Source organism: Poecile atricapillus, chromosome 5 (assembly GCF_030490865.1).
Source record: "Poecile atricapillus isolate bPoeAtr1 chromosome 5, bPoeAtr1.hap1, whole genome shotgun sequence".
NCBI classification, from domain to species: domain Eukaryota; kingdom Metazoa; phylum Chordata; class Aves; order Passeriformes; family Paridae; genus Poecile; species Poecile atricapillus.
The window spans coordinates 5,013,899-5,030,905 of record NC_081253.1 but is presented as its reverse complement, the minus strand read 5'-3'; the positions used below and the strand labels follow the sequence as shown (position 1 = coordinate 5,030,905).

General features: G+C 34.4%; 1 protein-coding gene across 1 annotated transcript in view; it reads right to left on the bottom strand.

Moving 5' to 3' along the window:
• LRP1B (LDL receptor related protein 1B) overlaps positions 1–17,007 on the bottom strand; it is a 473,299-nt gene that overhangs the window by 115,630 nt on the left and 340,662 nt on the right. The window contains exons 44-48 of the mRNA XM_058839737.1: positions 13,982–14,171; positions 12,402–12,606; positions 4,062–4,254; positions 3,495–3,620; positions 1,057–1,185 (exon numbers count right to left, since the gene is read on the bottom strand). Of these exons, the coding sequence (XP_058695720.1) occupies positions 1,057–1,185; positions 3,495–3,620; positions 4,062–4,254; positions 12,402–12,606; positions 13,982–14,171 (843 nt within the window). The remainder of the gene's footprint in view (positions 1–1,056; positions 1,186–3,494; positions 3,621–4,061; positions 4,255–12,401; positions 12,607–13,981; positions 14,172–17,007) is intronic.

Sequence of the window (17,007 nt, the reverse complement as noted above, 5' to 3'; positions counted from 1 at the left end):
TTTGGGGGAGAATGTTTGCATGTGACAACACATAGATTGAAGCATACCAAATTTGGCCAAAATAGAAATAAATGGAGAATGAAATCACAACACATGTTGGCAGAGAGGTTTCTGGATTTCTGAGCACCAATACCAACAGCATTCTGCTCAAGAACACTACTGAAGAATGCATGAACTTCACATATAATGATATGTTTGAAAATTCAGGACTGATTTACTAAAGCCCTAATTATTGCAGAAGTCACAATAACGATTTTCAGTGCATCAGTTAATCAACAATAATGAGTCCAGCATCCTGTCCCTCATCAGATTCAGAAAGCAACACCTTGTATATGGCCTAGGGCATGAAAGGACCCCAGTTCTTCCTGGTGTTTTTTTCCAATGTGTAGCAGAATATTTGGTACAGTTGATTTAAACAGGGCAAAGTGCTCACTGTCACACTGCAAATTAATAGAATGTCCTTCATAAAATTATATGGCAAATACATAGAAAGACAAATTGTTGGTTCTCAGAATCATGGAATGGTTTTGAAAGAACCTTAAAAACCATCTCCTTCCACCCCAGCCAGGGGCAGGGACACCTTCCACTATCCCAGGCTGCTCCAAGCCCTGTCCAACCTGGCCTTGGACACTTCCAGGGATGGAGCAGCCACAGCTTCTCTGGGCAACAAATCTTGTATTTATAAATCTATTTATAAATTTAATAACTAAGATTGATATATTTTACAATACTGTACACTAAGGTATCTTCCATCTATAAAAAAAGCAGTTAGCAATGTTTTTTCTTATTTTTCTTTTAGAGACAGAAACACGGTTTGAGACATATTTGAGATTCTTTTTATCAAATATGTCAGTTAATGCATGAAGCTCATAAGAAAAATATATTTTCAGGTAATTTTTTCCATGTCATGTCAATTTTCTTAATGTGTCTTGGCATTTTCTTCCCAGGCATCTCAGCCAAGCAGTTGGTAGAAGTAGAAAATTCACAGAGGAAGCAATCTAAGCATGTATAACACCAAAATTACAACAGGAAGGTGAAAGAGCTGGAAATACCCACCACAGTAGAAAAGCTTCTCGTCAGACTTGTCCTTACAGTGAGCAATGCCATCACAAGTCAGCTGATAATCAATGCATTCACCGTTCCCACATTCAAACTCTGAGTAGATGTTGCAAGTAGAATTTTTACCTAAAAAGAAACCACATTTACACGTAATTTTTAAAAGCTTTTACAACTAGCGAAAATGACAAAAAAATGCTGGCTGCATTTCAGATTTAACCTACATGGATTTTGAAAACCTGAGTGCAAAACAGTAAAACACACCATGGCATCAGAACTTAAATGCTTCTACAAAGAGAACCTGTAAAAGAAAATACATTGACAAATATCCATGAAGGAATATGTAGTCAAACAACTCACAGGCACTGATTTTAATAAGAGCTTTGGAACGATAGTGCTCAGATTTCTTCTACTCACCTGTGCCTTCCCAACCCCCAGCTTGAAAGATACAGCCTAAACCCCAATGCAGAAAACCTGCAGCTTCCATTTACTTATTTCTTTTATTCACAGAAACCCTCCCCTTCTCATCCAGTGGATGTTTTATCCATTATTTTACAAGAGAACCAGGTGCACATTTAAAATTTTTACTCTTTTACTTAGGAAACTAAAACATATCACAAAGTGGACACAATAGTTTGGTCATGAACTTCATGATGGGTCATACATCTGCTTCGTGAGCATGGTTCTAACCAAAATATCAAAGTGGAGAGAAACGAGGAGCATTTAGGACAACTCAAGAAGGAGAACAATGGGGAAATAATACCCAATTGTTATGCTTCTATCTTGTTTCCATTATAATCACTTCAGCACAAATTCAAGAAGAACCAGTGTCTGCTCTATGCAATAGCCAAGCCAATATAAATTGAAAGCATTTCTTGATTTGATTCAAACATGAAGAAAAAGTGCTGAAAATACAGATTCTGAACAAGGTGAGATCTGGTCTTGAATATGATTTGTTTAATCCCTTACATTTGAATTGAAGTATTTTAATCCCTTTTCCCTCTATTTTCTAGCATTGTAAAAACTTAGATCTTATGGAGAGCAATTCTCAGCTACATTTGTAGATCATCTAGCTCAGCATCTTGGACTGCAATCTTTATTAAAAAAATTAAAAGAATAAAAGTATATATAGTATAATCTGCCCACAGCTCAAGTCTAACTGGACACCCTTGTAGAGATTGCTTCAAACTCCATCTTGCAGAAAGAAAGCATTTTAACGCCTTTCAAATGGTTTCTTTGATGACAAGTAAATAGTCAGAGCAGTCATTACCCATTTCATCATCCCTCCCTCTTTGAATTTCACTGAGACTTTGTCTCAAGACTCTTGTCTGGCAGGAAGTTACACAGCCTAATTACACTGTGAAAGGACAGTTAATTCCTTTTCTCAGCTGGAAATGCTAACTTTCAATTTTATTGAGCATCACTTTCCATTCTGTTATGAAGAAGGAAACTTTTGATCTCAAAGCTAAACTGAAGTCTGTCTTGCTTCCATCCTTTCTATGCTGCTCTACCCCATCATTTAATGTCCTTCTTTTTTTCCTGATAGCTCAGATCAACATTTCCTGCAAACATTCTACAGAATAATTTAGAAGATTACATCTAATTTCATGTCCTAGATGACAATTTAAACGTGGTTTTACCTAAGAGCAACTTTAAGAGTTTGCAATTTGGAAAATATAAATGACATATAATTATTATAAATAAAATCATATTATTATATATAATATATATAATATTATTATAATAGAACATATATTATATATATTATTATAATATAGATATTATATATATTATAGATATTATATAATAACATTCTATTTATAATAATTAAGTGCATTAATAATAGAATAATATATAATATATAATATATAATAATGTATATAATATATTATAATAATATATATTATTATATAATATATATTATAATATATATTATTCTATTATTAATGCACATAATTATTATAAATAGAATGTATATTTTATATATATATTATATGTATAATATATCTTTGGCATGTGAATTCATCTGCTGAACCTCTCTCACTTCCACTGCCAATCACAGGTTTGACAACACAAAGAGGTGAGAAAGTGATTTAATTAAGGTTCAACTTCAGTAACTTGTTCCATATAGCCTAGGAAAGGATACATACAGATTTTCTATCTATCTCAGCAGTAATTGCAATAAAAATGTAAAAAAACCCCTCTTAATAAGAAACAGTTCCACTGCCATAATAGGAATTTAAGGAGAGTATGAACATTTTTTACCCCCCCAAAAATAGTTACAAGACAAAAGAGTTAAAAGCTCGGTTTGTGCTGAATTGCCAGATCAATTTTTACAGTACATAGAAGAAATAAAATTAATGGCTTGGGCCAGCTGTCTTATGAAAGCCAAGTGCCTCAGAGCACAGGAAAGCATCGTGTCAGCCACCATTACTTACTCACACATCTGTTATCATCTATCAGGACTCTGTCCCCTCTGCACGAGCAGTTCACTCTTCCATCAGGTGTCAGAAGGCACAAATCATGGCAGCCTCCATTCATTTGTGCACAGGGAGATAACTCACCTGAAAGACAAACAAAAAGAGATGAACTCTATTTTATTAAATGTGCTTCAGTGGCCAATGTCTTTGAGAGAGCAAAGATCACCATATCACAGATTCACGGGCAATTGATTCGGGTGTTATCAGTTGGATGAAAATGTCAGCATCCCTCAGATGCTAGCATGCTAAAGATAAACAAACACCTGAAAAATAATAATTTTAAAAACCTGCAACATTCAAAACTGCTGAAATTTGACAGGAAAGTATTTAACTGCTATCTACTGAGCTCAACGCCCATAGCAGAAAATCCTGAGTAATACTTATTGACTTGGGAAAACGCTATACCCCATCTTTTCTTAACAAAAAGGTTTATGAAACACCACATAAACTTTTAACTAGGCTAAAACTAAATAAAACCCTTGAAATTAATAATATTGGCATTAAGGAAACTGCTTTGTAGCTTACAGCTGTTGGTGTCGTTGGCAACAGCGATGATTCCCATCGGCTGGTGCGGGATATCGGAGCGGAGAACTTTGGTGTCTCCTCCCGTGTATTTGCTGGAACGCAGGATGGCTCTCCTCACCCCATCTGACCAGAAGATGTACTCATCATACACAGCCAGGCTGAGGAAGGTGCCTGGGCCAGACTTGACAATGACCTAAAATGCAAAATGCAGAAGAGAAACAGGAAAGGAAGAGCTGTCACTGAATGAGAAGGTTTTAAAGTGCAAACTGCGACTCCCATCACTTTTAGACAAAACACTTAATACTTTTATACCTGCTGCACCTGGGGAAATGAGATAACAGCACTTAAAAATGTGTTAAAAGGATGCCACAGGCATCCAAATTTCAGAAAACCAGGCATCTGTTCCTTAATTAAAAAAAAATCACAGTTTATCTAAATATGCCTGTAAAAAATACCTACTCAACACTTTACCTGCTTAACAGCTCCGAGAGAAAAGAGAAGAGGTTCTTTCAGCACGGCTGAAAGTCTAAAAATTCTGTCTTTGGGAGCCAAAGTGAACTGAAGAGCTTTAGAGAACTGAAGAGTGCTTACCATTCTTCACACCACCACATCATCACATTAGAAAATTGAACTCTAGACAATAAATATTTCATGTTTCAAAGTTCTGGAAAAAAAAAAACAAAAACCACACCCCAACCAAAAAACTTCACCACAGTAACAGTTAATTTAAAACTTAGAAGGAAAAAAAAAAAAAAAAAATCTCACCACAGTAATAAGTAATTTAAAGCTTAGAAGGAAAAATTAGCTTAGAAGGAAAAATTAATGATGGTCACTATATAGTAAGGTTTGAAAAGAAAATTCTAGAAATAAAATTTGATCCCAATCCAAATCACAGCTCCTGTAAAATATTTGCATATGTTCTTTCTTTTCATGTATCAGAATTAAAAATTTTACATGGACAGTTTCCCTTCTGAGGAATCTGACAAATTTTTATCAGCTTTTTAGTTGAAAGTTTAATTTTGGCTGGAGAATTACTGGAAGGGGTTTAATATTTCTCCATTTGAAAATGGACATAAGTAATACTCATTATTTTTATTGAATTGCCTTCTAGGTTTCTCTGGGAAAAAAAAAATAGTAAGCTATGTATATTTATAAAGTGTGAACTGTTCTCACCCAGGCTATGAAAAAAGGAAAAAAATCCTGTGTCTATCTGCTACTTATCATAGGGAAATTGGGATAAAACTAGAAAAATAATATCCTTTAACATAACTACTTAGATCACCATGGTTTTCCATCTGCTTTGTGTGCTTTAACCCCTTTCCTAGAGGGAGTTTCTAACAATGAGATTTCTTCCATGAACCAGCAATCTGATGGACCCCAGCCCATTGTGCTTTCAAGGAGATGCTGTGTGGCAGCTCTTTAAAAAGTGCTGGGGTGAGAACGGAGTAATAATAGTCAATCCCATATTTAATTATTAAATAATTCATTGTGGGTGTGTAGGAAATCTTTCTCTCCATATGCACCTAATATACAGGGCATCCAAATTTCCTTTTGTGAAACAAAAGTCCCCAGTTTTGATACTACAGCTGTGCCTTGGAGATGAAGGAAGTGCCCCAGCTCTGCAGGATTCAACACCAAGGGATGCTCCAGGTTTGTTCCCACCTGTGTCAGTTCAAGGTATCTCAACAACCTGCTAACATAAATAATTCTAGTCCTGTGCATAGGAGCATTCCTGTCCCTGTTTAAATTCACTCATACAGACAGAATGTCAAAATGACTTACATTAATCAGATAATTATAACAAATTCTGCTTCATTATGCACATCATGTATTTCTGCATATTTTAAAGAAGGTTGGACAGCAAATAATTTTTTTCAGGAAAGATTTTTTTTTCCCAGCGATAAATATCCCAAGAGAACAACTTTCTCTAACCAACATTTTTCCAGAACTAAAAGTATTAAAAGATAAATGGGAATATATTAATGGCAAAAGATTTCTTCTCTAATTGTGCACATTTCAAGTAAGACAGTTTTCATAATACACCCTTAAAAGCCTGCACTATTCATATTCAGACATTTCAGGAAAAAAAAAAAAAATCATGTATGTTTCTGAAAGATCTTTATGAAATCTGGACATGCAGATTTTGCAGCCCCATATTCTTCTCTGTGCTAGTGTGAAACTGTCCCAGTTAGAAAGATTTTATTGTTACAACCAAGGCTAAAGCACTGCCCTGCTCAACTTTGTGTGTTGGGGAGCATCGTCCTAACTTATCTCAGATTGTAACTACAGAATGTAAAATCACTACAGAACTGATCATTGCTGCTGAGCCTTGGGAGAGCTGAGATCCAAATAGTGCCACAAAACCAAACATTTTTTCACTATTACTCATTGTGTTTAATTTCCTGGAGTCTCTGCACTATGTCACAGCCCTATCCAAGGACATTGGTTTTATTCGAGCAACCAAAATACAGATTTCATATTTCTATCAGCTTTTGGCCACCTTTATAGCACTCTGAAATTCTAATTTATATAATAACATTGAAAGTTGTGACAATTTTTTATTTCAATTTTTTAAAATTTAAATTCATACTAAAACTTACAAGAATCCAAGTACAATTTTAAAACTTTAAGGAATCGTGAAAAGACATCCCTACCATCCCTGCCACCTGCAAGGGTGGAAGTCAGACGCATCCAAGAGTACATCCCATGTTTTAATACTAAATGATACCAAAGTTCAGTTATAGAAGATATTTCAAGCTCTATGCAACAGATGAATTTTTTTTCTCTGGTTCCTGTAAAGAGATGAGGAGACTGGAGGGGGGGGGGAGGTTGTCAGAAATTGAGAAACAATTTAATTTTAATTGTGATCCTTTCTGTTTTGAATTCTGCTTTTTAAGTTGTCCAGGAAGCTTTTGGTTTAGCACTTGACAGCTCTAATTTGAGATCTGTGTAGCAGTTTCTCTAGAAAAACATGACTGAAAAAGCAAAGGAGCCAGCCAAGGAGAGGTGTCAGGCGGAGAATTTCTGACAGAATACTGTAATTTTGATGATTTATATAAAACCCTTATTAGATTGTCATTAAGAACTAGACTCAATGATTTTTATCATGACAACACAAAACTTTCACAGAAATACTGGGGTTTTTTAAAAGAGTAATAGTGCATAAAGTTCATAAAGTTATTGCACCAGCTTAAAATATTATTTACTTTTATCTTTTGTAAATATTTAAACCCTAATGAATGGATTATTATTAATAATTCTCTTTCAAAATTCTTAATAAATAGGCAGCAGTATCTAATATAAAGCTTTTGAATATTTTTTGAGGGTTCTTAGCTTTTCTAAAGATTCCCGAAGCAGTGTACAATTGTGTACACAAAACTATGCTTAAAAAGGTTACAAATACAATTTAAAGTCAATATTAAAACCTTTATACAACCACAAAGTGATACCAGTAATTAAAAAATAACATTTTAGTTGAATTAAAAGTCTGACAGAACCAAGTTATACAGAGCACCACATAAGTCAAAGTTATATATTTTATTCTTTAAAATGAAAGACCTAAAATGGTATCCCATCTCTGTTTAGTTATGGATACAGATTTTAAAACTTTATTGAAGAGGAACCTATGGAAAAAGTTATATGATAAAGAAATACCAGGAAACACAGTTGCACAGACTAGGGAAAATGAAATAATTTAAGGGATAACTTTTATGTATTTGATTTATTTACCAAGAAAAGGTACATTTAGATTAAACTCTGATTTTGTTGTGATGCTCTTTTGTCGATTAGTTTGAATAAATACTATTTTCAACACAGCTTTAATGCATGGATTTTCTTTCATTTATTTTGTCTTTCACAATTAAATTCTAAATAACTTGAATTATAGAAAAGGAAGACCACTCTTACCAAGAAGAGGAAGATTAAGTTTCCATGGAATTTTCCAAGCACAATGTAACAAAATCAGAAGCGCTTCCTCTCCAACAATGCATTTTTGTTTCTCCACGTTAGCAATGAATGTCTAGGACACTGAAAATCAAACCTCAGTGCTGAATTTGCAGTGTTCCAGCTGCTACTTTGTTTGCAGTTCAGCAGAATGATAGATTAGGCAACTGCTAATAAAAGGTTTGTACTTTTCAGTGCCATGGAAATGGAAAGTACACAGCTCTTTTTTATCTTTATTTACCACTATTATACTAATCAGGGTCTTTGAAACTATATACTTATTAATCCCTTGATAATTATTTTCAACTTCATAAATGACAAATTTAAACTTCATAAAAAACTTCATCTAATGTTAGATTCACTTCCATCTCCTAGAATTTTGTTGGATCTTGAGATATCATGAATAATCTTGCCCTCCACAGCCTTAGAGATTAGTTTTATTTTTTCATTAATTCCTTCTTGAAGGCAATTTCGACCAGGCTACCAACACTGGACTTCAAGATACTTCACAAACTGTCCCAAAGTGAAAATGTTGGATCTGTCTCAACCAGGGATCTGCCTCATAGGGATTAGAGGATTTTACTGCCTTTGGCAAGGGAATGACTTTCATTAGGCTCAAGCTTAACATTTTTTAACTGAACTATTGAAAGAAGCAACAAATCAACGTCAAGGGAGTGAACTCCATTTGCTGGAGAAAAAATGCAAATTTAACAGGGATTGGGTATTTCACTCTTTCTACTGGTTTGGGCCTTCAGATGAATGTTGAAGGGAAATGTGGACCTTTGAAAAGTTGAAAAATAAAAGCTTTTTTTAATATATATTTGTGAGAGAAAACAATCAAGAATGGAACACTCCTGCTCCAATTACTGTATTTATATTGCTGGACAGAGAAAATTTAAAAATCCACAACTTCACTTCTAGTGCCATAAAATGGCAAGAATATCTATACTATTCCAGCTGCTTTTCAAACACAGAAAAAAAGAATTGATTAAAAAAAGCCAAGAAAAGAACTTTTGTTCCCCTAACAATCATAATAGGGAGGAAAAAAGGAGAAGCAAACCACAGTAAACTTAAATGTCTAGGCAGTAAATTGTGCTTATTGTGCTAAAAATGTCATTTTTCACTGGTCTTTCTTGTTTTTCTACTATTATTGTTTTTAGTGCCATTCAGAATAATGACAGAGAAGCTATAGAAACTGGTGAAATAATTTGTCTATGAGAGTAGGCTCAACTATTTTTTTCCTAGACCAACCATCAAGGCTAATTAAAATATCTACCTCCCAATTGACATTATTTTCCTCTGGGTTTGTTTTCATGTCTGAATATTGAGTTGTTCATAGAGAATACACCAATGAGATTTTTCACAGAATCTCATTCAGGACTTGCATCATTTTTAACTGCTACTACTCAGAACTTGGTGAAAACCTCTTTTAAGAAATTTTTGCACATTTTTATTTTAATTCAGTTAGACATTCTACATTTCAAATCACTCATATTTTGCACAGTTTTGCTCTGTTCCAGCTGCTTTGGCTGATCTCACTTTTATCCTGCCATAGTGAGTTATTTGGTCACTTCTCAAGGTAACATTGATGTCATCATGAATACCTTCCCAGAACTGACCACAATTATTCTGCTGCCCTCAATGATACTTGCATTTCAAATAAATACAACAACACACACGAAAAGCAAATTTTACAGGTCATTATTAAACTCAAGTTTATATGCACAGCCAAAACTAAAGCTTGCACTTCTGCTATAGACCGAAGAGGATGTATGATAAAATCTATTTGAATAAAACAGAAGTTGTACAGCAACTATGGATCTTCTTTAATTGCCTTAATACAAAAATTCAACAGAATAAAATCAAACATCCTAGAAACTGAAAATTATTATTACTGGCAGGCTGCAATTACATGAAGGTTATAATTAGTAGAAACACCTTTAAACCCATATTGATAGTAACAATCACACCTATAGGCCTACAAAATTATAACTGAGACCAAAACCTTCCAGCCTGGATATTAAAAAAAAAAAATGTTCACAGGAAGTTAACAATGTTTTTAGTTTTTCATATGTAAAATGTTGAAAATATTTAATACTGAAGAAGAAAAGGAAAAAATAAATCAAAGTAGCTCATGATTTACTAGAAAAATAAGTCACATCTTGAAATCAGCTTTATTTGCTGTTGGCTCAGTTTCTGTGCTCATAAAAAAAAAAATGTTGTAATTAAAGCACTAAGCAGCTAGAACCAGCTGTGGCCACTATATTAAATCAAAGTAAGAGCAGGAGAAAAAGTGTAAGAAAATGGGAAAGAATAATGATAAAAAGAATTAAAAAATGCCTCTTTTGTTTTTTAAACCAGAAGATCTGACAGAACAGAACAAAAACTGTTAAAAAACCAAACCCCAACAAACTTAATATCTTCTAAGTAGTAAAAAGGAACAATAGCAACAAAAAAATATTCCAAACTTGAAGGAGTCTTCCTGAAACCAAATACTAGTATTAAAATATCAGCTCAACACAAAAATCAATAAACCCTAACAATCCACTTTAAAGAGTCAGTTCAATATTGCTAAATGATTTTCTACTAATTCATTGTACGAGATTACTGCGGTGAGCAGAATGAAGAAAGAAGCTGCTATCTGGAAGAAAATTCATTACATTACCATTATCCTTTCATGTTCTGCTATCCAATTTCTACCCTTGTTAGCCTAACTGAAACCAGAGGGCAATGAAGAGATACTGGGGAAAAGAGTAATCTGTTTAAACTCTTTTTGACATGTGGTTGATGACTGAAACACCCTGAAGAATCTGAGATCACCAGAACAATCATTACTTGACTGATGCCACAGAAACCAGGGATCTCATCCATCTGGACAACACACGAACAAAGTAAAACAACTGCCCTGGAAATATTATTTTTCACTAGGTCAATAATAAGGTTAACAGGCTGGATTCTGGCATTGCTTCTTTCAGTAAAAGTGCATCTACAGCGTGATCACTCTGCTGAAGTGCTGCTAGAGGCCAAGCAGCCTGCTGGGCTTTTCCTTCTGCTACAAAAATCCTCAGTAATGCAGGAAGAGTGGGAACACACATCAGCACTTTCAACAAGAGAATCAGCTGATTATCCCACAACAGGTATTGGTGTAACACACTAGAGCACCAAAAAGCCCTTCAGAAGAGCTGGACTCAGATCATTGTGTTCAGGAGGTTTTTTGTGTACTGCAATGGAGAAGGAGAAGTAAATTGTCAGAAAGCCAAACCAAGAGGCAAGGTGCTCAGAAAAAATTGGGGGTATCAATGTTCAATTGCTGAGAAAATGGAATGATCTTTTTCTTCTTGCTGCTGAAAAGTGAAAGCCAAAGACTTGATTAAAAAAGAAGTATCTTAATAATGGTTTTTGTAAGTAAGTGGCATCACATCCTACTTCGTGTCTGTGATGCCTATTTTGCTATACCTTATGCAAAGACGAAGTTAAACTATTTAATCACAACCTACTAATTATCTTGTACTTAACTAACTACCTTGTATTTCCATTTTGTGTTAATAAGTATATAGTCAGAGGATGAAAACTTCAGAATCCATTTGGTTGGTTTGCCAAGTTTTTTGTACAGTTGCTGCATCTGAAAGTATTAGTGAGCTGTGGTTAACTTTTATAAAAGGAAAAGCACATGCCTATCCCTGCTGACTGTACTTCAGTTCTGCTCTTACAAGCTTGGCTCTCCTATTTTATTCTGGAAAAAAAAAAAAAAAAAAGTCTAAAAATAGTGGGGAACTTCTGGGTAAGATTCAAAAAACCCATATTATTTTCATTTAAGATGAAAAAAAAATTCTAATCGCATATGTTGCATATGAAGCACTTTTTAAAAGTTAATAGATATCAAAGTGAGATGATGTGCACTCTCTTGTAAAGCTGGGAATTGAATACAAGCCAGAACATGCCCTTCACTCATTTTATCCTGAACTTTGGGAGGTACAAAATCCCTGAAATAAAGATTTCATGAAATATGAGAAATGTAGCGCTAAAGATGTAACAAAACCACAAGCACAGATCAACTGCCTTCAGCACACTCCTAGTAAAAGATCTGCTTGAGCTGAATCTAAGAGTGTTCAAGGACCAAAATACATTATGATGAAAGAGTAATGGAGAACAGTTCAATATCTGAAAATGTAGAGTTAGAAAATATTAGAGATAAGATTTGTTCAGTAACACTCAAGCATTACACAAAAGAAATTCTGAGCAAACTGAGAATTGTATTTCAATAGAGTTAAAAGTCTAATATACAAATAATACAGGGAGAAAATGAGGCAATTATTAATCTTTCTGTAACAATTTTACTTTGAAGATGCTAATGAATGCAAACAAACATACAATGAGTATGTGCAGGATTTTACTTACATATCTTTGTGATCCATCATATTCACACCTCTCAATTTTTCCCAAGCTGCCATCTGAAAAATAAAGTTTCTCCGCCCTGTGATCAATGGTGAGTCCATTTGGTGTCAGAATATCAGTGCTAATGATAACCTGGGCATTTTTGCCTGAGAGGGTGGATCTCATGATGCTTGGGAGCTGCTCATTCCAGTTAGTCCAAAACATTAAGCTGTATTAAAATCAAAATAACAAACAAAACCATAAGATACATTTTATAATTTAATTCTCTACTAAATGAGCAACAGAGAAAAAACAGCAAATGCCATCATAAACAATTCTGAATGGCATCTATAAATAATTGCGATAATCAATAGTAAATAAGAAAATGTAACAGCCTATAAATAAATTATACATATAAATTACAGCAGTTTCCTAGTTCATTAATTTGTATAAGAGTACAATATTTTTCTCTTACAGATCTGTTCAATCCTGATCTTGTCTCTGTAGTAATTTAACATTAGAGAGAGATACAAGCTGTGTAATGATATAAACTTAATTCTGCTAATGTGTGTATTAGTAATATTTAACAGTGAAATCAATCTGCAGCTTCTCCCATATTAGAGCAGTGATAGAACTCTCTGCACACCCAAGGACTGGCTCAGCCAGCCCCTTGTTGCTGTTAACAATGACAGAAAATGTTTTGGAATTCTAATTCATAGACTGACAGAACCTGCCCCTCCTCTCACTGCAATCTCCACCAGAGCTTAGGGGCTTTATTGATGGTACCTTGGCAATTATATTTTACAGGGCAGCATAAACTTTTGATTTTCATTAACAGGACATGAATTCAGACTTGGAAATATGCTCCACTACTCATACAGCTTTGTACATTTAGTTGTCACAAATCAGACACAGAATTGAATATGGCAGAAATGCTCCCCAACTTCCACAAAAGACACAGACAGTTACAATAAGCAGAAAAAGCAGGCTGCCTTTCTCCTAGAATTAACAGAGGAAATTGAGGTACCTCAAATGTGTGAGATACTGAAGGGAAATAAAACTCCTCTCACTAACACAGTATTTTTGATAGTGGTGGGCAGGAACTAAAATAGAATTTTTTGCAGGTTTTTGTCCATTGTTGCATACTTTTATACAACACTGTTTTCTGTGATAAACACGTGGGCCTCTATTTTGCACACAAGAAACTCAGACTCCTTTTTGTAAGTGGTTGAATAAATTTTGGATTTTTTTTTTTTGACTTGAGCAGTAAGAGTGACACATCTGAGAAAATGACCACTCAATATTTTGCATTTAGGTAATTCCTATGAAAAGCAGCTTGAATTCTTTTAACATTCCATGAAAATGCAATGATTATTTGATCTGAAACATAAAAACATATAAAATGTTCAATCATGCTTCTGCAACTCCTTTATAAGAGCAAGACAATGAAAGATACCAACAATAAAACGTGGTAACTTTTATCTCCTAAACGGAGAAGTCTAATCAGCCCTGGTAGGGTTCAGCAATATTGGTTGACTAAAATAAAGAAGCGTTGCTTGACACGGGGAGAGAACTGGGGTTTGTGGGAGAGATGTAACACCTACTTTTGGCACTCATCCAGGGCCAGCACGTGGGGGTGATCATCCTCAGCCATGGTGATCACAGCCTCGCGGTTGAAGGCCCCGCGGCGCCGCTGGTCCACGGTGTGCCTGGTGATGGAGGAGGTGGTGGAGCTGGTCCAGTACAGAGTGTCCCAAGCTCTGTGGTAAGCCAGGCCCTCCACCGAGCCGACATCTGCGAGATACGGGGACAGAGAACATCAAACTCCTGCTCACGGCACGGTTGGTTGTGTTTTCCCTCAGAGCTGATCCCGCAGACTCGCAGGGTTCAGTTATTTCAGCTGACTGACTCTGCGATTGTTTTTATCATTTCTGATGTTTGTTTTTATTGCAATCAAATCTTATAATTTTCTTCTCATAAATTTAAATTAAAACAACACAGAGGGCAAGACCACTGTTAATAACACTTATATTTATCAATTCTAACAATCATTAAACATGATATTGCCACTACAGTGTCCCCAGATAACACATTAGAAACAACAAACATTTATTCAAGACAATAATTTATCACCACCTCTCAATGTATTTTGTAGCACTGACATGTTACATTAATAGGGGTCAAAGTGTCCTGCTGTTAACAACTGTATTGGCTTTTGCTAAACACCTGAAAATTACTGAAAAAATACCAACTCTGAAGGTCTTAGCATCAATACATGATTTTAATAAGCCATGACACCACACTCATTCACTCAACACAAAAAACTGTGAGCTAGGGGAAAAAAAAATAAAAATATTAAGAAGCAACTAAAACATATTTTTAATGCCCTGAAAAGATAATCTGTATTTAGTCCCAATATATAAAAGTGACAGACTGTGAGAAATAGGAATAATTATTTCCTACCACTATTTGTGAATTACTACAGAAATATGTATGTTGATAACTCCACTTATTATTTTGCTGGAAACAAATATTTTTAGACCAGAAGGTTCATGCAGCTTATTAATGAGCTACAGAAGGCAAAAATCGAGAAATATAATTAGGATTACATTATGTTGGCTATTATGATTTACATTCAGCTTTCTGAAAGATGCAATTTTTACTATGCAAATCATATATACAGAACAAAAAGTCCCAACAAGAGTTTGACCACTTTGAAAGAACAAACACTGAATCAAAACTTTGAGACAAATAAATCAAAACTATGAGACCAATAATGATTTATCAGTTTTTTGTATTTTTCTTGTTAAAGCATTTGGCCATCTTCTGGTGTCACATTTTGTGACAAATCTCCAGAGAAATAAAAATGACTTGTACTCAAGAAGAAGTAACAGAAAAAATAAATGAGATGACAAGCCTTAAAAGGTGGTGAATATGTGTAAAAACAGTTTGCTTACCTATGAAACAGAATTTATGAAACAAACCCATGTACCTTCAGCTCACCTACAAGTAACTCAAAATATTGAAATGTCATGTGGGTTTTAGAAATCACCAACAGAAATTCAAAGATAATCAGTTTTTTCAATGTTGTGACAGAGATTTCCATTAAAATTTATAGGCTGAATCCAAGTTCACAACTACATACAATTCCCTAAACTAAAACAAATGTTCTTAGATGTATGATTTAACTATTAGGTTTCCCTGTGTGGAATCACAGTTTGGTCTCAATGGTCCTCGTGGGTCCCTTCCAACTTGGATATTCTGTGATTCTATTAAAAAATGACAGATGTATTGACATTTTCTGACCAATTCTACACTGCATTTGTAATGAACAAACCATCAAACCATGTATTGCTCTTATTTTGTAAGATGACAGAAAAAAATAAAAAATCATTTTCCCGGTGTAACCTCTTGAATTTCTATCAACTTTAGCTTTGCTTCCTGTCTGAATCTGTCAAGAAATTTGAGAGCAAACTGATTACAGAACGTAGTCTAAAACTCTTTTTAGCAGACAAAAAATAATGATGTTGTTCCTGTCACAGCAAGATGTGATCAACTAGAACACAACTGCAGGGATGAAAGTGCTCTTCAACACCACTTTTGTTATTGTATGAGTAATTTCTTTACTAGAGAGGAAAACTCAATTTTCCTCCCCTTCTTACACCGTACTGCAGTTCCATGTTTAGGCCTGTGAATGGTGACAAAAGAAGGTTTCATTCCAAGTTACTGTTTATAAAATGGGAATTTCTAAATTTTTAGAAAACAGCTACATGGAAGGTTATGGCATGTATGAAGACAAGAAAGCATTTAGCACACGGGTGAAAGATGTTTTAATAAAATAAAATATGCAGTTTTGCAAAAAACCCCCTTGCCATACATGCATGTGTTCTCAGGGGAGCAGAGCTAAAAGAAGTCAATCTATAAAAGAACATTTCAAAGATAAAGTTTAGCTGAAAGACCTGTAGGTGACAATTGTTCAGTAAACAACTGAAACAGAAAAACTCAGAGTAAAAATATATGCTCTTAAAAAAATAAATCAGAGAAATTTAACTGCTACAAAACAAGAAAAAAGATATTAATTAAAAAGAAAAATAACTGCTGCAAACACACACCAAGTACATTTTCTTAACCCCACCAAAAACATTAATTCTGAAGGATTTACAGCAGGCACACTCTTTTATTTGTTAATAAACTTTTAATTTTATCATGTTCTCTACTTACGGAATTGAGAACTCAACCAATAGAGAAATGACTCATTTAATAGCTTTAGAAATCTATAAATAATAAGGCGGTTTTAAAGTCAAGGGCAGAAGATTTAGAGAGTGATACAACTTCTAGATAAATTCTTACAATGGATAACACAAGTATCTCTGTTCTTGCTCACATGTGGTGTGAGCTGGATGTGCCAGCAGTGCAGTTTTTGCTAATTTACATGTTTCTATATTTTGTTTGTGTTTTGTTTGGTTTATTTTTTTGTTTGTTTGTTTAGTTATTGACGACTCTCCAAATTCCTGTAAATCTTTTTGTCAGTTATAAAACAGAGACCAAGGACAGATTTATCCTAGAAATAGTCCTCAAAACTTTAGGCTGTTCCTTAAAACTAAAACATTTCAGCAACTTTATGTTTCTA